The sequence below is a fragment of the Populus nigra genome, chromosome 6 (genome assembly GCF_951802175.1).
Source record: "Populus nigra chromosome 6, ddPopNigr1.1, whole genome shotgun sequence".
Lineage (NCBI taxonomy): Eukaryota > Viridiplantae > Streptophyta > Magnoliopsida > Malpighiales > Salicaceae > Populus > Populus nigra.
Window position 1 is genome coordinate 1,911,160 of NC_084857.1, and position 21,618 is coordinate 1,932,777.

Consider the following 21,618-nt stretch of genomic DNA (forward strand, 5'->3'; position numbering starts at 1 on the left):
TAAGTTGAACGGACATTCATATTAAAAAAAAAAAAAAAACTTTATAGACTAAAATCATTCTCAAAACGTATCATCATGATTTGTTTCACTTATAGTTTTGGATGGTAATTTAACTTTGTAGAAGAGTAGTAATTACCACCTAGACTGAGCTGTAAAAGATGATGAAAAAGTAAAAAAGAAAATAGAGGAGATGAGTAATCCGATAGCCAAGAGCTGCATGATTGATGGTAGCATAAAGCAGCCATCAAGCTTTCTCTATTCAACCCAAACGTGCTTTTTTTTTTAAAATAAAAAAATAGTTATTTATGCCTCCATTTGCTACTCTCAAAATCTAAACACATCAACGACAAAGGTCAAAACTCAAAATCCTTAAATCTCTCTAAAAGGCTACTTGTCTCTCTCCCTCTAACTCCCTCTTCAATGGCGGCCAAGAAGAACACCACGAGAGGGCTTGGACTACTCTCAAGCCACCCATTTCTCATTCTGTGTCTGAGAATCAGTCACTTCCTTTGACATTTTTTTTAGCCTTGCAAAACCCGAAATTTTCTCTCTAGAATATATAACACCACAAAACAAAAACAAGACCTCCCTCCACTAATCTCTCTCTCTTTCGGTCTTGGTTTCTGTGTTCCATTCTACTTTTGTTGAAAACCCATCACTTTTCTCTATCATTCCAAGAAAGAAAACACAAAAAGGAAGCATCTTGGAGTTTCAAAGGCTTTCACTTTGAGATCTGTATTTTTTCTTGGGTGTGTGTTCTTGCTTTGGTTAGCTAAGAAAGATTATTGAAGTAAAAATGGGAAGTAAATGGAGAAAAGCAAAGCTGGCTTTGGGTTTAAATCTTTGTGTTTATGTACCTAGAACTCTAGATGACACAGCAGCACCTTCAAGTGAAAGATTATCTGATGCTGCTTTGCTTTCACCAAAAAATTGGGATTCTAGGCCAATGACACCGACACCATCTTCGCATGGGTTAAGGTTGGCCAAGAGTGGAAGCAAATCATCCAAGGTTTGTTTGCTTTTTTTCTTTTTTCTCATATATTTTCTTGTTTTTATTTGCTAAGGATTGAACATTATAGTGTTTTCTTTCTTGTTTCTTGATGGGTTTGGGTAGTTCTTCGTTGAGATTGTGGTGAAAAAGAAGTTTTTTGTATATTATTTGCTATATTCTAGTCTGTGTTTTAGGGTAGTTCTTAGTGTAGATAGTTTTTGTCATGTTCTATTAAGGTATATGTTGTTGCCAGAGCTTGTGATTTTCAAGTAATTATGGGTGGTGGATCTTATAATTACCTGTTTAGTCTTTGATTTTTGAGAAAGTAGAAAGAGAGGTTTATGTATCTCCTACTGTTTTTTTTTTTTTTCCGATCCTTAAAACCTCAGCTCAACTAGTTCTAATAAGCCAAATAGGTGTACTACTATTAATTGAATGAAGGTTTTCCCTTACTAAGTGTAGCATAGATAAGGAATCTAGTTTCCTAGATTTTCATTATACATCGTTGTCACCTTCAAAATAGAGGCACTGGATTTTTATAAGCATTTATTTCCTTTGAATTTTTCTCATGACATGGACAGCTGAAACAGTTTTAGGCATTTATAAGTATTTTCCAGCATCTTTGTTTTATTTGCATTTTAGAGATTTTGTACCATTAATCATGGTATTTATTGTTGTTTTTCCTGCTTCTAGTGAATTTGCACGAGCTTGTATCTTTGCGTCTTGTTTTGGCTCTATATTCTATTTCTAAAATGAACGTATAGATAGATTCTGCGTCTATCCGTGGATTTGTTTGAAGATCTTGTCTGCGTATCATCTGTATGTAGAAAAAAAAAGACTGTAGAATTTAATAATATATCTCTACTTGGTCTGATCTTAAATCAGTAGTTTTGGCAGTTTTTGACCAGTACTTCAAATTATTGCGCTGTGAAGCTGATGTCATGTTGTTTTCCTTTCTTTGACCTTGTGGGGTTACTGCACGAGTCCCTTTCTGAACCATTACCAACTGGCTTAATAGTAAAAGGAACACTATAGACTTCATCTTTCCTTTTCGTCGTTCCCTTGGAGACTTGAACTATTTCGAGTATTTGGTTGCAAGCTTTCTAGGTGTGAAACTTCATCAGAGAGCAAAAGAAAAGACAGGAAAAGAATCATCATAAAGCAACTTAGCATTTCGCTTCCTTTCATGGATGTGGATTTGGATTTAGCATTGTTGAAAGCTCTGGTTCATCTGTATCCACTGTATAGTTGCATGATAATCTTCAAAAGGCACTCTCGTATTTTAACTCTACATTTCCCAGTGTGTCCCATGTGTCGGATACCTAACATTGACTTTCTTTAACCTTAATGTTGATTTCTTGCTACTTTCCTTCCTCCCTTTTTGATAATACTTCTTTTCTGGACTGGGCCAAGGCCCTAAAGCTAATCACACTTTCAATTGTAATCAGTTGTGAGTAGTTCTACACGATCAACATGAAATATCCTCTCATTTATCGTTTATTGAAAGCAGAGGGAGGGGCATAAAAAACAGGAAGATTGCCCAGGGATTACAGTGATATGCTAGCAATAGATTGTTATGCAATTTGTGATGATAAAGTTGATGTAAAACAATCTGATATCTGTAATTTATGCTGATATTGTGCACTTATAACCACAAGAAAAAAATAAGAAAATGTACTCGTGTGCCTTTTTTTCATGTTAAAAGTCTGTTTTTCTTGAGCACTAGATGTCAGAAGTAGTTTCTAATTTGCAGTTTCTTTAAATCGGACTGGCATATGCGGCCACTCACTATTAAATGCACGACTTCTGGGAGATTCATCTTAACATGCTTCCAGATTAGTCCTTCACTATCCTTAACTGGTCCTGTGATACAGCAACTTCTACTAAGTTAATGTTGTCATACCAATATTGAGACTTATCAGATTGTTCAATGCAAACAGCAACTTTTATTCTGATTTCTGTAGATCTATTATATTTTCATTTCCCAGATTTATTTACGAGGTTGCTGGTTTGCTATAGCATGCTGCGACTACTGTCATGGATGTTGTGAGAATTATTTTTTCCAAATTTTCGTCTGACACATGTCCTTTCTGGCTTTTTTATTTTCAATTCAGCAAACCTGCTCAATATGCCTAGCCAAGATGAAACAAGGTGATGGACACGCGATTTTTACTGCAGAGTGCTCTCATTCCTTCCATTTCCACTGCATTTCTTCAAATGTGAAACATGGCAACCAACTTTGTCCAGTTTGCAGAGCGAAATGGAAAGAAATCCCCTTTCAGGCACCAACTTTGGATCCACTGCCTGGGAGAGCATCAGCGGGTTGGCCTCAAACTGATGCTTTGATGACTATGGTCCACCGATTACCTCCCCCACCACGTCGAGATCTTAATCGGCGACATGTGTCATTGCTGCAGGCTCCTGAACCTAGTGTTTTCGATGATGATGAATCCTTAGATCTCCAACCTGCATCCTCTGAGAGAAGCTCCGGCAATAAAAATGATGCAGGCCACAATCCTGCTAAAACAGTTGAGGTCAAATCGTACCCAGAAGTGTCAGCTGCATCATGTTCTAATTCTTATGATAACTTCACTGTCTTGGTACATATCAAAGCTGCTGCAACAGTTGGAAGATTAAACCCCAGAGGAAACCAGGCTAGCTTGCCTCAACTATCTCAAACTCCACGTGCTCCAGTTGATTTAGTCACAGTGCTTGACATCAGTGGTAGCATGGCAGGTACAAAGCTGGCATTGCTAAAACGAGCAATGGGGTTTGTTATTCAGAACCTTGGTTCCAATGACAGGCTCTCGGTTATTGCCTTTTCTTCTACTGCTCGCCGCCTCTTTCCCCTTCGTAGAATGTCTGACACAGGTCGGCAGCATGCACTTCAAGCAGTCAACTCTTTGGTTGCGAATGGTGGGACCAACATTGCTGAAGGTCTGAGAAAGGGAGCCAAGGTAATGGAAGACCGAAGGGAAAAGAATCCTGTGGCAAGTATTATACTGCTATCTGATGGGCAGGATACTTATACTGTCAGTGGTAATGGTGGTAACCAACCTCAACCAAACTACCAGCTGCTCCTCCCTTTGTCGATTCATGGTGGTGACAATGCTGGATTCCAGATTCCGGTGCATGCTTTTGGCTTTGGCGCTGACCATGATGCTTCATCAATGCATTCCATTTCTGAAATTTCTGGAGGCACCTTCTCTTTTATTGAAACTGAAGCTGTGATCCAGGATGCATTTGCACAGTGCATTGGGGGTCTTCTAAGTGTCGTTGTGCAGGAGTTGCAAGTGGGAGTTGAGTGTGTGCACCCTAGTGTCCACCTTGGCTCATTGAAAGCAGGAAGTTACCCTAGCCGTGTGATGGTTGATGCCCGCTCTGGGTTTATAGATGTTGGAGATTTATATGCTGATGAAGAGAGAGATTTCCTGGTTTCGGTCAATGTTCCAGCAGAGCCTTCCAGGAATCAAACATCACTGCTAAAGGTGAGATGTGCATACAGGGATCCTTTAACTAAAGAAATGGCAACATTAGAAAGTGAAGAAATTAAACTTGAAAGACCTGAAATATCTGGAGAAGCAATAGTGTCAATTGAAGTGGATAGGCAACGTAACAGGTTCCAAGCAGCTGAAGCAATGTCACGGGCAAGAACCACAGCTGAACGAGGAGATCTAGCTGGTGCAGCATCCATCCTTGAAAACTGTCGAATGTTATTGTCAGAAACTGTGTCAGCTAAGTTCCATGATCGATTATGTATTGCACTAGATGCTGAGCTCAAGGAGATGCAAGAAAGGATGGCAAGCAGACATGTATACGAGGCATCTGGGAGAGCGTATATTCTATCAGGCCTTAGCTCGCACTCATGGCAAAGAGCAACTGTGAGAGGAGACTCCGCTGATGGTTCAAGTCTTGTTCAATCTTATCAAACCCCATCAATGACGGAGATGCTCGCTCGATCTCAGGCTACATTCCTGGGCAGTCCATCAACTCAGAGGCTTGTTCAACCATCATGGTCATTTGGATTACAACCAAAGCCAAGGTGATTTTAGGACCATCGATGGCATTGTCTTGAAGTAGCCTTTTTCAGTGCCTTCCCTTTTTGTTTAACATATTATTTGGGGTTAAGGAGATAAAATTGGAGAGATAAGAAGAGTTTTTTGTACTGTGATTTTGCTGATGTCACGTGTAAATGAATAAAAACTGGGGAAAAGTGTGGGGGGATATATTTGAGAGGAAAGAGAAAAGGAACACTAGGTAGGTTTTACAACTTTTGCTCTCTTATTTGTGTTAATGGGGGTGATGTACATAAGGAGCAACGGTACTTTCTCTGGGATAACTGGGTATAAGTTTGTAATTGTGGAGATGGTTGGGGTGAAGTTTTCGCCTAATATAGTTTACCTGCTCTCAATTCTTTTCAGAGTGTTAATCGCTTTTTCCAATTTACTCCCCCTCTCTCGTGCATGCACATGCATAATATGTATGTATGGGGCCTGCATGAGGTCAATCTTTATGTCATTTATATCAAGCACGGCAGAAGGGAAAGAAGAGAATCATCTTACATGTTAAGTTAGATAATGAAATGGTTCTTTGTGCCATAGTTATTAACTTATTGCAAGGCGCCATTGCCTGTGGTGGGTTACGTGCATGCTGGAAAATGAGATGGTTAATTTGTATTTCCTAAGACTGTAAATGCTTACTGTCATCGGAGGAATGCGGAAAGTGAAAAAATGGCATGGCAGACTGCAGAGTAACAAAGAAACACAGAGCGTCCAATCGGTCATAACTCAAATAATGGAGAAACATCAGGGCAGAATAAATGGAATTTCGTCAGAAATGATGCCGGATATTTTATCCATAGTTGGACACTTCACTCCAAAAGGATGGAGCCCCTAATGTGATTCCACCTTACTCGAATCCTGGCCTCTTAAGCCACAGCTTCACGTTGTACCGTAATAGTGGAGTGCCTTTTTAAGATGCTTGCGCTAAGCCTCAGCACAGGATTCTTGAAATTTCCATCAAGTTAATATATAATAAGGAAGTTGGTACTTCGGCTTATGCCCATCTAGACCAACGGATCTGCTTTTGTATTCAAATCGATTTTCCAGACGGAGACAGGTATTGTGTCTAGACCCACCCTTGTAATAAGATATTGAAGAGTCCTTGCTAGTTCACACAAGTTGTAAAAAAGAGATTAGGGACCACTCATCAAAATTCAAATGTACAGATAGTCATACATAAAATTGATGGGCTTCGAGAGAAATACAGGTGAGTTTGACGTGATACAACAGCGTTTGAATGGTAGATGGATGCAAGTGTTAAGAACGGGAGTTGTACCAAATTACTCTATCCATTCTCCCACGTAGTATCGTAAAACAAAAACTCTCACCTGTTAGTTCAAAACCTCTCGAACACCCATCTACTCCAGAACTACTTTAATTCCCCTCCGATCACTACAAAGAAAGATGGATCCACCTCCACCACGAGAAGCACCAGCAGCAGCAGCAGGCATGCCTCCTGGACCTTCTAGACGACTATTGTCATGGTAATGAACATTTCTTTTTCCTTGACTATATAACATTCAAAATAAATATCAGGTCTTGCGATTCTTTTGGGTAATTTTACTGTTTTTTTTTTTTTTTCAAATTCTGAAATATCCAGGATCTGGTTTCTGTGCTGCTGTGGTCTATTTACAAGTTGCTGTCCAGGTCTGTTTCCACCTGAACCCCCACCGGCAGTGTGACGACTTGAATATGTCATATGCTCACGAGTTTAAATAAACAATTATCATCCTCTCAGACCGATTCTTCATTTTAAGTATGGTCGACAAATGTACAAGATAGAGATTCGTTGTATGATCCAGTGCTAGTTTTCCTCTTATGAATTGGATAGTGTAATTGGTTGTCATTGGGGTCTTTTGGGATACAAAATAATCAAATATGAGCATTGAACTTATTCAGGCAAAACTGGATGCTTGTGTCACATCTATTCACTATTTATTGCTGAACAACAGCGGCATATGGAAGTGTTTCACTCGTAAAACTAGAAAACACTACTGCTACACAAATAATACAAAATCTCATGAACGTTCCAGCTAAAGTGCAATTTAGTGACACATGCAACAAGCTCAAACTAGCAGGACTAGCCTGACTTGCCTTCGTTTGGCCTAGGAATTTTTTTGTACTCAAAGTTGGTTATGTCCACTTTCTTTTGCAAAGCCTGTAAAACACAGAGAAGCAAGTAAGCTATAGAAATGTCCATGGTTTTTAAGTTGTGCTATCAGAACAGCAATTACCTTTAACTCCTCTTCCAATGACATCTTTTTAGGATTGTATGATCCTGGTGGTCCAGATCTAGATAGTGCTCCTTGTGTCTCAATAATCTCCCATTCTCGATCATCTTTCACCTTAGCAATATCCTTCCTGAACTACAGAATCCCACCACCTTAGTAAAAGATTATGAAATGAAATGAAAACCTGAAGATAATAGTGAGTTTTTAGGCACCAAAACAGTGTTTTAAACAGGCATTATTTCATATATCATGAATCAAGTATGGGCCTAGGCCAATAACTGAAATCATGATCACAAAAGCATATATACAGATCATCTGCACAACATCTATGTCACGTGCATCGTATGAAGAAAGCCGTGCCCGAGAAAAACCATGGCCATTTTGCAATCATTTGGATTATATGATCAAATAACACATTCTGATCCTACTACAGTGAAAAGATTAAGTCAAAGATTAAACTGCTCAAAATCATCCAACAATCTTGGCCAATATCTTCCAGTACAGCCAAAGGATCTAACTGACCATTTCACCTCACATTCACATTTCGATGGTAACAATCTGGACGACCAAAATGAGTAGGGTTTCAACGGTACCACATAAGAAATCTGCACAGCTAATATGGGTAGCTCTTCTCATATGATACATTAAAAGATTAGAAAGATAAAGGTAGTGTCATAAAATTAAAAAAATTTCAAACAACATTCACATTTTCCAAACTGAGGCTCCCAACTTCTCCTAAAGCAAGACTTTTTGACAACCAGTAGATCTCTATCAAGAGAAAATAAGTGCACCTCATTCAAAATGTAATCTCCTCCATGAATGATATTTCAGCCATGAAAAATCCAAAACCAAGAAACCCAGTCTCCACCAGAAAGGAAACCAGACCAAAAACCCAAAAATGGGTACCAACAGGCTTTCAGGTTACGGCAAATCATACAAAAACTACACAAACTATCGGCCTTCATAGCAAGTGAAACTAAAATAACTAAAACTAAATATACCAACATCTCAATAAATTAATCAACCAACTGCAACTTCTGACTGCAACTATTTGCAAACATGAGCTTGAAAGTAACCTTAAAATTAGGTCACTCACCTTTTTTAATAACTCAGATAAGCCAAACTAAAGCTCGCACAATTCATAAAGTTACAAAAGTAAATGAAAAATTTAACAACACGCAAACACAAGCTAGCATGATTCATAAAGTTACAAAAGTTTCAAACCACAAAACAGAAGCTAACATTATCAGCCTAAATTCAACACCAACCTGATATAAACACAAACTACGAACTGGGTTTTTCACAATAGAAACTGATCTCACATGAATACTTATAATCTTACAATATTAAAAAGGCCCCATCTTTCATCCTAAGATTTATAAAGCTACGAACTTTTTCATAAATTGAGAAAAAGAAAAGCACAAACCTGCCTTGCAAGAGATGAGCAAGTCCTATACTCCCAAAAACAGTGAGAGAAATCATGGGGAGACCGTATCTGACAAAAGGATGGCCTCTACCCCATCTTTTGAACGATGATGCAAATGACGTCTCAATCTTTCTAGCTGCGTTAGTGGTTTTATGGGGCTGGCTCATATTGGTCTCAATTGTTGACATTTTTCCTCTGAATCATTAAAGGCTACACGCATCACAGGATTGCTCCCTGGTTTTTTGTGATTTTCGTTTTGGATTTCGATTTTCTAGGGTTCTGTTTTGGGAGATCTTTGCTGCTTGATTCGAATAGTCTTGTGAGTGTTTGGTGATTTAAATGTCTTGGGCTTTGCTTAGGCTATTGTCTGCGGGCTGACAAATATCAACTAGATTCTGTTATTTGTTGGGCCTGGCTCCCTAGTTGTGAGGTCTACAAATATTTTCTTGGAAGAAGAAGAATATGGAACAAAGTTGTAAATTTTTTAAAATCAAAACAATTTAACCAAGAGGAGCAGAAGTGGGCTAAAATCAATTTAATATTGTGATAGATCTTGTGGTTTTTGATTGAAATTTTTTTTAGTTGTTGATAGATGGATTAATCTTGCGATTAAACTTGAAAGACATCAGAAAAACAATGGCATCCCTCATACAAGCCACTAGTGAGCTGTAGTTATGGTTTGCATGGATTTGCAGCGAATTAGCTTTCCTTTCCTATATAGCTTTCAGAAGAGGTGCTCGAGAGTTCGCTTTCTTTCTACTGATTAAGGATTGTGATGTTCTGTTCCATTCACGAGTGAAGCTGACAAGGTGATACTTTGGAATTTTTGGGTTTATTTACTGCTTTGGTATCCTAGATTTTGGCTTTGATCAACCAGAACAGACTGCCTGGCCAAGATGGTCCAACTTTGTTTTGTCTTCCTTAGCTTCTCAATCTCTTCTTTCATGTTCAGACACTCTTTTTCGAGCTCCCTAACCTGCCCCTTCATGTCACCTTGAATACAATCCTACAATACAATGAATAAAGCACCTTTATATTAAAATTTGATAATCTGCTATTAATAAATTAATTACAAATTAAAAAAAAATTTGGCGAGTCCCGACTAGCTAATTCGTAAATACAGACAGTCACGTGATAAGCTTAACCAGCCTCTAACTAGATAGCTTACGCTAAACTCAAGAAAAGAAATGTGTTTTTCTTTTTCCTTTTCTTTTCCTTGGGAGATCGAAAGGTTCATTCTACTGATTCGTTATTGGGATGTTCTCCTCCATTCACGAGTGGTGCTGAGGATGTTGGTGATTCTTTGGTATCGGTTGGTTTTGATGCTTTCGGATCCCCAGGTTTTGACTTTGATTGGCCAAAACCAAACTTTCTGAACAAGTTGTTCCAACTCCCCAACTTTGTTTTCCCCTTCTTCTCAATCTCTTGTTTCATGCTCAAGCACTCTTTCTCGAGCTCAGAAACTCGCTTTTTCATGTCATCAACCACAATGCGGCCATGTGTGGCTCCTGCTACAGTGTGCAAATCATTTCTGGCAAGAGAAAGATTCCCACTTAGATTTCGTGAATTATCAAGGTTTTCAGAGACAAAAAACAAGCCAGAAACAGAGGTGCGAAGCCGTAGTTGTTCAAAGAATACAACTTGGACAGTGACTCTAAGAGGTAGCCTCTCATTCTGGGTTGCGTGAGTGCTGGCTTCCAATGAAAACTTCTGACAGTTCATGAGCCTGCAAAGTTGTTCCCGTTCAGAATCCGTTAGCCATGGATGCGCCTGCATTAAAAGGAAAGTTTTAGTGACCACAGAAATAACAAAATCACAGATCTAACGCACAAGGAAATAGCTTCGTAGGAAAAGAATTCCATTAACATAGGCTAGCCAAAAATTGAAAAGAGAAGGAGGAGCATGACGAGCGTAAGGTGCAACTTTCAACAAAATAGTGCTCCATTTTAAACAATGCCATTAGACAGTGAACAAAGAAGCCCCTAAGATTGAACCATATCATCAGAATTAATGATGAACTTTGACAAGGAATACAAGTAAAGAACCATTTGAAAGTTATCGCCTTTACCTTTAGATATATGTCTATTGCTCGGTAAATTCCATCATCTAATGGCCTGGCGTATTCAGGGACAGCAGCAGCAAGAGACTGAAACTTTGCTAACTTCAGATTAACATCAGGTGCCACCTCTGCTAGATAACTATCGATCAGATTTGCCACTGTTGTTATTGGAGTTGGAAAATGAGAACCTTCCATCATTTGCTCCTCATCTACTATGTAATTTGATGTAGGATCATCATGATCCACCAGCATGAAATGATTGAGAATTCGCTGAACACAGTCAATATCATAAAGGGTTTCCACTGAGTAGCCTGTATTTGGTATCAGAAGGTCTTGAAGAGATGCTTGGTCCAACTGGGCTCCAACCCATTTCTCTAAGTTCCCTCGGCATGATGGACTGGCATGTATCATCATGGCAGTTCGCAAAAGTCTAAGCAGGAAATTGCTTGGAGTAACACCCTTTTGATCAGGTAACAATCCCACTAATTCTTCAAGAAGATTCCTTTGATCTGCTTCAGAAGTACCAGAAATTGTTGATCTAGGCGCAGCAAAGTTTCCACTCTCAATGCTTGATTCCCTGCCCAGCAAAGGCAGATGCCTCTTTGCATAGTACATTAGTGCCCCAGCAACCCTCTCAGGCTTCATATCATTTGAACGAACTGCCAGAATTAGCCTTTTGTACAGAGGTAGTCTAAGCAAGGAAACATCCTCATACCACCAATCCTCACCCACAGGATGCAGCTTGGCTGAAGTACGTATTCCATTCCAAAATACAGTGCCATCTGGGTTCCTCATGTCGCTGCCTCCTTGCATGGGCCAACTGAACAAGCTTGGATCTGCAGAAGCTTTCATTGCCAGGGAATTTATGCATCTCGAAACAATATGAAGCTCTTCAGCTTGTGCTAGAACTTTTTCACAGGTTTCAAGAGCTTTAAGGGAGTCTGTCCAGCCGCCAAATACTTCATTGAGAAAATTTTCTGTTTGTGCGATGAGGTTTTCCTCCCCATAATCTTCGCTCATCCCAAGATACTCAGCAGCACATCTGAGACTGACTACATTCAATGTAGTGAGTTCCATTTTTACTCCATAACAGAATTTGGCAATGAGCAAGAAGGTTTTTGCTCCACCAGGTACATCATGAAGTTGTAGAACACACTTTTTCTCATTCTCGCTAGAATGATCTCCAGTAAGAATTGCTAGCGCTTCACTTCTAGAGAGCAATGGAAACTGGAGGAAAGAAAAGAGGACGAAAGAAAAAAATTCAGCTTAATGGTGAATAAATAAAATCATAAAAGTGAACACTATAAGATATGGTGTCTACCACAGTTCTAATTAGCTAGGCAGAGGGGGAAGCCTTTTTGTTCTTCCCCAATGAATGGTAGAGCAAACCGAGGCCAATGTGTAAGACACGAGTATCATTATATCTGAGAATGAGAGGAAAAGGGGAAACAATTTTCCTGTATCCAGATAACATGATTTCCCTTAAAAAAACTTCAAGTATTGTCTGCTTAGTATGGTCTGTTTTATTAAATAGTCAACGAAGGAATAACTCAGTGTTACAAGATGAGCATGCCGGCCATTCTAGTTAATTTCTATCTATTTGCAAAATTCACACATAAGGTGAACCATAAGGTATGAGACATGCACGTCCAAGCTTAATGTTGCTCTTAAAGGAGCATCCTTCGAGTGTCACCTCAGAGTGTGGTGTCTATATAACACACAACAAATTTTAGTAATCTAGTGATGAACAAAAGTAAGGTTTGGCCATGTAAACACACCTTGTGGAGATGGAAAGACGTCTCCCCAATTTCAATAATGACATCACTTTGAAGCCCGGTTGAGCAAAGCCTGCACCAAATTAAGCACATTCTGGTTTATTTGAAATGCAGTTGGAAATCTCTATTTAAAAAACGAACACCACTTCATGTAGAAGTACGCACAATTAGTTATCAAGTGAGGTTATACGTGAAAAAAATTAGCATCAATGAATGATACAGTGCCTGAAAAACCTTTATATAATCCAATCCAAAAGCAAGTGGAAGTAAATCCAATTGACTGCAAACAGCAGTAGAACTGACTCAACAGATTTGCACCTATTGTTACACTTATCATTTGAATTTTTCACCCCAGAACTAAGATGGGGAAAGACCCCACTCATTCATCTACACTCAGTTGTCATTACATTGGCTACATCAGTACCACTATATAATGCCAGTGATCTTTGCAAGTAATCATCTTTAAACACACATTTCTTAAGCACGACAAGCCACAAACACACAACAACCTCACATAATTACCCTCTAGCACTATCATAATCAACCCAAAAACCCATCTCAACATAAAAACAAAAAACAAAATAAACCCATTATACGATTTCCAACTTTGACAAAACCCCCACTTTTTATAATCAAATACGTTACATTCATCCACACACACGCATATGAACATAAGTATAAAGGAAAGAGTGACAGACCAGGTCTGGCCATCAAGATGAAACACTTCTGATTTTGATCCCAGCTTCATGCAAGCCATGTGTAGCTTAAGCTACTACAACAAAAACACTGAAAGAAGTTGTCAACGCAACAACCTTTTGCGATGTAAGTATCAAAGAAATGATATTTTAACGAGGAAAAGCAATGGAAATTTTGATTTCTGAATTCTGATAGTGATAGAAAGAGAAGTGAGTGAAACATAAAAGCTGGTAATTCGGATCCTTTTTGATAAAGTTTGCAGCTTTTCGGGTAATAGAGAAAAAAAATAAAGAAACATTTAAAGAAAACAGAGAGTCCCGAGTCCAAAGGGGAAAATCCAGGAGCAGAATCGCTTGCTGCTGTTACAAAAAACAGGCAGTGTTTGTTTCGATCATCTTTCTAAGCACTCACTTTTTTTCTTACGTTAGTAGTGCAGTATTTGTTAATACATGCTTCGTTTGTCGTTGGTTGTTACTATTCATTCTTGGCATTATCGCCAATTTAATTGTTCGAGACACATTTAATTTGTGTGTTGATGCAATTTACCATTATTTAGAATATATTAAAATAATATTTTATATATTTTATATTATTGTATTGAAATTATAAAAAAGATTTTTTTATATTATTTAAGAAAAAATCAGTCTGGAAAATATATTTAACTATATTACCAAATATACTACTATTAAACTGTATTTCTAGATTATTACGGTTAATTTGGATCAGTTTTTTAAAAATTTAAATTTAGTATAATTTAACTCGATTGTTTAGGTTAAAATTTAATATTATTTTGAAAAAAATCAATTTTATTTTTAAATAAATTAAAAATATATATTTAATAAGAAATCGAAATTAATTTGAAAATTACAAGAACTAATCCATGTTTATAATAAAAAAAAAATGGCACTCCTGTTTTTAAATCTACACTATTTATTTCCCTCGTACTCATTATTCATCACCTAACTTGAAGAACATTTGAAGTAAAGTGTGGAAAATAAGAAGAAGAAACAAATTCCAACTCATTTTCTTTTGTTTGGAAAGAAAATAAAAAGGAGGTAAAAATTCTTCATATGGACCCACTTTCCCAACCTCCTCGTTTTGAAAAAAGAATGAGAAGAAAACAAATAAAGTTAGGAATTTTCCTCCCATCTCTTAGTATTTTTTGTATTTTTTTCAATTTTTAACTAACATTTTGGATATTTAACCTTTAATACTTCGAGCTTATTTAGAAATGTAGTTACGGTTATTTTTTAAAAGATTTTTAATTGAAAATATATCAAAATAATATATTTTTTTATTTTTAAAAAATAATTTTTGATATTAGCCCATTAAAATGATCTAAAACCACCAAAAAATATTAATTTAAAAAAAAAAAAAATTTAAACTTTTTCAAAAACGCTTTTGAAACACAAAAATAATCAGGTCTTCATTTTTAATCTTACTTTTCTAACATTTCATTTCCATTTTTTCAACTCAAATTAAAAAATAAATAAATTTACATACAGTGATTTTAATTTTTATACTTAATAATTTCAACATTTAAGAAAAATATTGAATTAAAAGATACTATTAAATACTCTGGAGGCAAAATTAGGGATTTTTTTCGGATGGGTTCAGACTAGTAGTCTCCTTGGGCCAAATTGCCATCCTTGCTCAAATAACAATGGCAAAGGTCCAAACATGTCTGTCCAAAAAGCCCAAATCCATCTCCTCCACCTCCATTTATGTCTCGTCACTGTCACTCCCCCCGAGTCCTTGTAGAGAGAATACATAGAGCAGAGGACTCGGCAGTTTCCAAGAGATGGCTAGGTCAACGGCCATGAAAGCAGCGGGACTCATTCTAGCTCTCTTGATCTTCACATTTCTCACTCTTGCCGTTTCCTCCTCAAATAGCCAGATCCAAGTCCTCAACGCCGAACGTAGAGTAAGAGCACCTCTCTTTGCTCAATTTCAGAAATAAAAACTGATTTGATCCTGTGAAACAAAAGAAGATGATCAGGTTTCATGATTTGTTGTTTGTTTGTGTGATAATTGGTGCAGATTGACTTGAGTTCACATATCGTTAAGGTCTTTTTAACTTTACTGGTATGCCCCTATCATCATTACTTTGGTTGATTCTTAGTTTTTCTTATAATCAAACAAATGGGATTATCAAGCATTTGCGAAAAGTTTTAATTGTGGGGGGGTGGGGGGTTTAAATCTATTATTGATTGTTGAAATTTGCAGTCTTTCATTGGCAGAATTTCGATAATCTAGCTCAAAATTCAATTTTATTTTTTTAAAAAAAAAATTTGGCTCAATACCCCTGTAGCATGATGGTTAAGGGTTTGCTTCGAATTATGTTAATTAGGCAAGTGTTTTAGGCTTGATTTCTGGTTGTGCTAGGTGCAAACAATTCCATGTTTGGACAAAGACTCCAAACTTTGATTCGTTTTTTTACTCTATGCATGCCACCGTGACGGTTTGCATGTCTCAGAAAGATCTGCCAGGTCAAATGGTCTGTCTTCTGTCTACCTTTGATATCATATAAAAAGAGTTGAGTATGCAAGAATAACGATTCAACAGTTGGGTCAAAAAGATGTAGGGATTTTGACTTGTATATTCACTTATAGAGGAATGTGCATTCCAGATAGCGGGTTATTGTTTGTGTGTGTGTATGTTTGTTGTTTGTGAATTTCTTCTTTTTATGGACATGTATATGGATACAATTCAGGTTGAAAATGTTGGGACAACTCCTGCTTCAGAAATCCTTCTTGCATTCCCACCTTCGCAAGCTGATCACCTAGCACTTGTCAAAGCACAAGCAGCTATAGGCAAGAAGAAGAAGAAAAGTTACGTTCATCTTGATGTAAATCCAACAGAGCTACCTGATGCGCCAAATGGAACTAAATATTTTAGCATATCTTTACTGGATCCATTAAGTTTGGGTGAAACTGCCACTCTGGAAGTGCTTTATATATTAACACATTCTCTGGAACCTTTCCCAGCAGAGATAAGCCAATCGGAATCGCAATTGGTATATTTCCGTGATAGTGCATTAATACTGTCACCATATCATATTAAGCAGCAAACTACTTTTATTAAGACACCAAGTACAAAAGTGGAATCGTATACAAGAGTGGAACCCACCAAGTTTGCTGGCAGAGAACTGAAGTATGGACCATATGAAGACCGGCCTCCATATTCATTTTCTCCAGTAATTGTTCATCTTGAGAATAACAGTCCATTTGCAGTTGTTGAGGAGCTTTTACGAGAAGTGGAGATATCTCACTGGGGCAACCTTCAGATAACAGAGCATTACAAGTTGGCTCATGCTGGTGCTAGACACAAAGGCGTGTTTTCAAGGTTGGAATTGCTGCTCCATGCTGTGTCTTTCCTTCTTTTAGTTTTTATCACTTCATATTCATTCTGTTTTCCGTAACACCCCCCCCCGCCTCCCCCCTCTTTTTTGAGTTTAGGCTAGAATGAAAGTTAAAATGCCATACTGGTCAGCATATTCTGTATAGACAATGCATGACTAAGGATTTTCTAGCTTGTTTCTGATCTAATTAAGTTTTGTGTGACTTACTTGAAAAACCCCTTCCTTCCTCCTACCCTCTGCCCCTGGATCCATCTGTTTGTGGGTGCTTAATTGGGTGCATAATTAAGCTTAAAGGTGTTTCAATATAGTTTATATGACTGTTTTTTCTCGTTCTTGTGTTTCATCTTCTGTAATTAGTCTGTTTTAATCTCATATTCTGAGACCTTCTGGCAGGGTTGATTATCAATCTAGGCCATCTTTTAAAGGCGCATCTTCATTCAAGCACCTTCTAGCAAGTCTACCACCTAGGGTGCACTCTGTGTATTATCGGGATGAAATCGGAAACATCTCATCGTCACATTTACGTACAGATTACCGTAAGGTATTGCCCCTATTTTCTAGTTATGTGCTTGCATCATAATGGAACTATGGTTATATTTTGATAGAAGGAGAGATGGGAATACTGCAAATTGGGAAAAAAGTGGTACTTGGTGTTATTTTTATGGACTGCAGTTTTCATCATCTTATGTGCTGACTCGTACTCTCTAAACAGTCAGAACTTGAAATTGAACCGCGGTATCCTTTATTTGGAGGTTGGAAGGCTACCTTTGTTATTGGATACGGGCTACCACTGGAGGACTTCCTTTTTGAGTCTCCTGATGGCAAGCGATACCTCAACTTCAGCTTTGGTTGTCCTCTTGCCCAGACTGTTGTGAACAAGCTGACCATCAAAGTGGGTTTGCTTCTATTAATCATTTGCATTCATGATGCTGTTTGTCTGACGTTTGTCTGTTTGTTGCTTTAGTCATATTCTTCTCATGCTAATGCCAGAAGATGTTTTATTTCAGGTTGTGCTGCCAGAAGGATCAAAAGACCCTTCAGCTGCTGTTCCTTTTCCAGTGGAGCAGCATCTAGAGGTACTAATCCCAGCACAATCCTAAATATTACTTTTAAGTTTAACAAGTGTGTTGGAGGTGTATCGTTGACATATTTTATTTTTATGTGCTAAACAATAACAAGAAAATTGCTTGAAATTTATAGTTTAAAAAATCCGAATGATTAGCTTTCCCTGTATAAGAAATATTCAATCTTTAAAAGTGAGCTTGGTGCTTTGCTTTGTTGCAACATAACAACACTGATTGCGATTATATTTTTGGAAACTTGTGCAGACCAAATATTCATACCTTGATGTTGTTGGGAGGACCGTGCTGGTTCTGGAAAAGAAAAATGTAGTTCCTGAGCACATTACTCCTTTCCAGGTGATCTGCAATCCCCTTGAATCTCAATTTTGATTTTCTTAAGTATCAAATGAAGGGTCAAAATATCAAGCTTCTGATTGGCAATTAAACTCCAATCTGAGTCACCTTTGTAGGACTGGATGTAGACAGTTCTAGATCCAATCATTTCATTTATTTACAGATGTTGATTTTCAGCTTGAAAAATAAGAATTGTTGACTATGATGCTGGATACTAACCGCACCTACTCTACTGCAATACCATGTGCCACTGCAACACAGTAGGTCGTGTTAGTTTTCTAGGCAAGTTGCATGTTCGTGCTAAAATAAGACTCTGAATTTGACTATTCAAGAGTTTGTGATCTGCAGGATTGTACTGTATATTTTAACTTACAATGACTTTTTATACTTTGCTGAAATTGGTTAGTGGTTCATTTAGAGTTGCGGAAGCTCTCTTTGGTGGTATGAAATTTTGAGATTTAAAATGCTTGGCTGACATCAGTAGTAATATGTCTGTGACTTGTATGATTCTCCGGGGGTTATGTTCTACGACATTACTCACTATTTCCATTTTGATTTTCTCATACAAAATTCTCCCCTTGGATTTCCCTATTTAACAATGTTTACAAACATCTGCCTTGTTCTTGCAGGTTTATTACACTTTCAAACCTATATTCATGCTAGCAGAACCGTTGATGTTGGCATCAGTATTTTTCTTGTTTTTCATGGCATGTGTAGCTTACCTACAGATTGATTTTTCCATCCGCAAGTGACAAATGCTCCAGAAAGGCCAGGTTATGCAACTTATTAGTGATGTATGTGCCAGTTTTTGACATTGATATGCTCATTCCGCCATCCTTGGCCGAGGAGGGTGTCAGCTTTACTTTCTTTGAATCATCAGAAACTGAGCAGGTCAGAATCCGAGGCCCATCAGTGACCATCTGGGGCCGCTTATAAAACTTTTAGATTTTCTGAAGTGAAATTAGCTCTGAACTAGAAAGTTTTCTTGTTAACTTTCACTCCACCCTTTGCGGGGGTCCATTGAACAGTAGTTATCTTCATACGTGCAATATAAGAATTTTGAGGTAGTTTGACAGGGAGGTAACCTCTCCCTTTGTTTTTATTTTTTCTCTAAACATCTAGTATGGCTGGGAATTGGGATTTGGGCTGGAAATTTGATGTTATTATTTTGACCTATGTGATAGACAATCATTTAGTGACCCCAACTAGAAGTGCCATAGCCAGTGTTTTAAGGATAGATGACGAACTCCCAAAATGGCAGCCCCTAGGGGATTAGTGCCCAAGTACTGACCAGGGCGTGCTGCAATCTAATCGATTCAATTTAATTTGAAAAAAGTCATTTAAAAAAAAAACAATTCTGCCACGCTAAAATACGGGCCAAAATTGATCTGCTCTACTGTATTCTCCTAATTGGCCCAAAGCATGCACAATTACTTGTGGATATGTAGAAAGTTACGTTTATATCGTATCACTTTGTCGTAAAATATGCTATTGCTCGTAGCATTCTTATTCGAATCGCCTAAAAACACCAAGAAGTTGATGAGCTACTGAGTGAAACTGGTTTGGTGTCAAAATCTTTTCGAGTAATAGGAAGAAAAAAAAATTCATAGGGTGACAAGAACTTCAATGCCACCAGATCATGTCAGCTCTGGTGAACAAGGATCGGGATGGAAGGAGATCAGTAAGGCACTTTGTGGTGTAAATAAGAGCAACAAAATGAAACACGCATCTCCTCCTGTATTTTCTTTTCTAGCCCATCCATCCCCATGTCGAGCTCTTTAATGACCCTTCAAGCCAGAAAAGGACATGTAAGGTGTAGACGTGTAGTCTGCTTCCTCCAATTGGGCATTCTTGCATTTATTAATTGCTAGGCTTTAGTAATTAGCTTCCATCTCCTTTCTTCAATCTGACAGGTAACAGCAGGTCTCTTCTTATTATGCGAACGTGCCATTTCATACTTACAATAAATGTCTTTATCATGAGCGGGCATTGTTTAATTTTAGCGAGGAAGGGAGTTTAGCAATGAGTGGATAAGATAATAGAAAAAGAAACGATGTTTGAGAGGAAAACCTAATTTATGGTTTAGGTTAGAAAATCAAGCTAGTACATAGTCTTGAAGTTTAAGAAACCATAATTATTAATTAATTAGCAACTCATCGAGCTTAAGATTCTGACAACATTTCTTTTCGTGATCTAAAAACTCTTTCATCCTTTGACGTTTAAATTCAAAGAACGGTAGAGAAAATGTCATTGCACTTTGAATGGGGACGGCTTTGACATAACGTGAAGATGATAAGATATCTCTGTTCGAGACTCGAGGGCAGAGAATATTAGATTGCATCTATGTTTTTTTTCATGTGCATGCAATCAACAAGTTAATCCAAAAGGTTTGGAACTCGAGTGGTCTAGCTTAACTGATCAGATTATAGATTTATTTTTTTAGAGATCACCAATTCGAGTCCCATAAATCTCAGGACTACTGAAAATTTACATGATCGTTAACTTCAAGGCATATAGAATTAGTCAAGGTGCGCGTAAGCTGGCCCGGACACCCACGTTAATAAAAAAAAATACAAAAGGTTTGGTCTAAATGATAAATGGGTTTGCTTCCTCTGAATGCATGCAAAAGAGAGCTTGGGTAAGTTGATGATGAACATGAAGTAAAAAGGCAAATGTTGCCCAACATTTTGAATAGTTTAAAGCTGTGACAAGCATAGGAATTGGCCCATTTCTTGAGCAGTTGTAACATTGGAATATCCTCCTGAATTAAAGAAAATATAGTGTCATTAACAGGTTATGCAGGTTAAAACAATTTCGGAAACTTGATCCCAGCACAGCTTTTGAACAACTCAAGGGGGACCATGAATTTAGCTTAGGGCCAACCTTAGAGTTTTCACAGTGAAGTGCTTTGACTCAATGGTTCAGTTGACATGGTTCATAGTAATTATAAATAAGCATGTAGATGATCAAGTTTAGGTAATGGGAGAGAGAGAGCATTTTGTTTGACATAGGAAAAGGTAGGAAGAGAAAAGACGGGCAGTGCATGGATTGTTAGTAATCTTTGGAAAGACTAAGGTATCAAAAGATTGGTCACCATGCACTTGGATGACTCCAAACCCTAAACATCTTATTTTAAGGTAAAAAGGCATTGCAATTGAAACATTGTTTTGTTATTTTAATTTTTTTATTTCAAATTAATTTTTTTTATGTGTTTTTAAATCGTTTTGATATGTTTATGTTAAAAAAAATTATTTTAATGCATTTTCAAATGAAAAATATTTTAAAACACAACATCTATTACACTTTAAAATAGACACTAATTTAAAATAGACACTAAAAATAATAAGTATCTTCTTTTCACGGACGAAACTTGACTATTTTCTTTCCCAAACAATAGAACTAATTTTTTTTGCAAAATAAAAAAGAAAACTACAAATACATAAGACACTAATAATCAAGATTAGTTACAAAAACAATAACTAACTATTAATTAGCTACTCATTTCTTCAAACTAGTGCAAGTCTAACCACTCCTGTGTGTCTTCAAAGGGTGTCTCACATTCATCTGCAATTTGATCTTTGAAGTAAAAATGATGCACTTTAT

General features: G+C 37.4%; 4 protein-coding genes across 4 annotated transcripts; 2 read left to right on the top strand and 2 right to left on the bottom strand.

Moving 5' to 3' along the window:
- Positions 1 to 304: 304 nt before the first annotated feature.
- LOC133696321 (E3 ubiquitin-protein ligase WAV3-like) lies at positions 305 to 5,411 on the top strand. The gene is made up of 2 exons (XM_062118485.1): positions 305 to 1,009; positions 3,106 to 5,411. The coding sequence occupies exons 1-2, from the start codon at positions 797 to 799 to the stop codon at positions 5,035 to 5,037; spliced, it is 2,145 nt and encodes a 714-aa protein (XP_061974469.1). The 5' UTR covers positions 305 to 796; the 3' UTR covers positions 5,038 to 5,411.
- A 1,503-nt stretch (positions 5,412 to 6,914) lies between these two features.
- On the bottom strand, positions 6,915 to 9,056 carry LOC133696322 (uncharacterized). The gene is made up of 3 exons (XM_062118486.1): positions 8,710 to 9,056; positions 7,287 to 7,413; positions 6,915 to 7,210 (listed from the first exon to the last, which is right to left on the bottom strand). Exons 1-3 carry the CDS (start codon positions 8,895 to 8,897, stop codon positions 7,133 to 7,135), a joined length of 393 nt encoding a protein of 130 aa, XP_061974470.1. The 5' UTR covers positions 8,898 to 9,056; the 3' UTR covers positions 6,915 to 7,132.
- Positions 9,057 to 9,526: 470 nt separating this feature from the next.
- Positions 9,527 to 13,611, bottom strand: LOC133698024 (BTB/POZ domain-containing protein At5g03250-like). Its single transcript, XM_062120883.1, has 4 exons — positions 13,242 to 13,611; positions 12,547 to 12,616; positions 10,778 to 11,995; positions 9,527 to 10,479 (listed from the first exon to the last, which is right to left on the bottom strand). Exons 1-4 carry the CDS (start codon positions 13,298 to 13,300, stop codon positions 9,943 to 9,945), a joined length of 1,884 nt encoding a protein of 627 aa, XP_061976867.1. The 5' UTR covers positions 13,301 to 13,611; the 3' UTR covers positions 9,527 to 9,942.
- Positions 13,612 to 14,978: 1,367 nt separating this feature from the next.
- Positions 14,979 to 19,082, top strand: LOC133697498 (dolichyl-diphosphooligosaccharide--protein glycosyltransferase subunit 1B-like). Its single transcript, XM_062120097.1, has 8 exons — positions 14,979 to 15,163; positions 15,280 to 15,324; positions 15,953 to 16,584; positions 16,994 to 17,141; positions 17,313 to 17,492; positions 17,608 to 17,676; positions 17,929 to 18,018; positions 18,645 to 19,082. The coding sequence occupies exons 1-8, from the start codon at positions 15,041 to 15,043 to the stop codon at positions 18,765 to 18,767; spliced, it is 1,410 nt and encodes a 469-aa protein (XP_061976081.1). The 5' UTR covers positions 14,979 to 15,040; the 3' UTR covers positions 18,768 to 19,082.
- Positions 19,083 to 21,618: the final 2,536 nt, after the last annotated feature.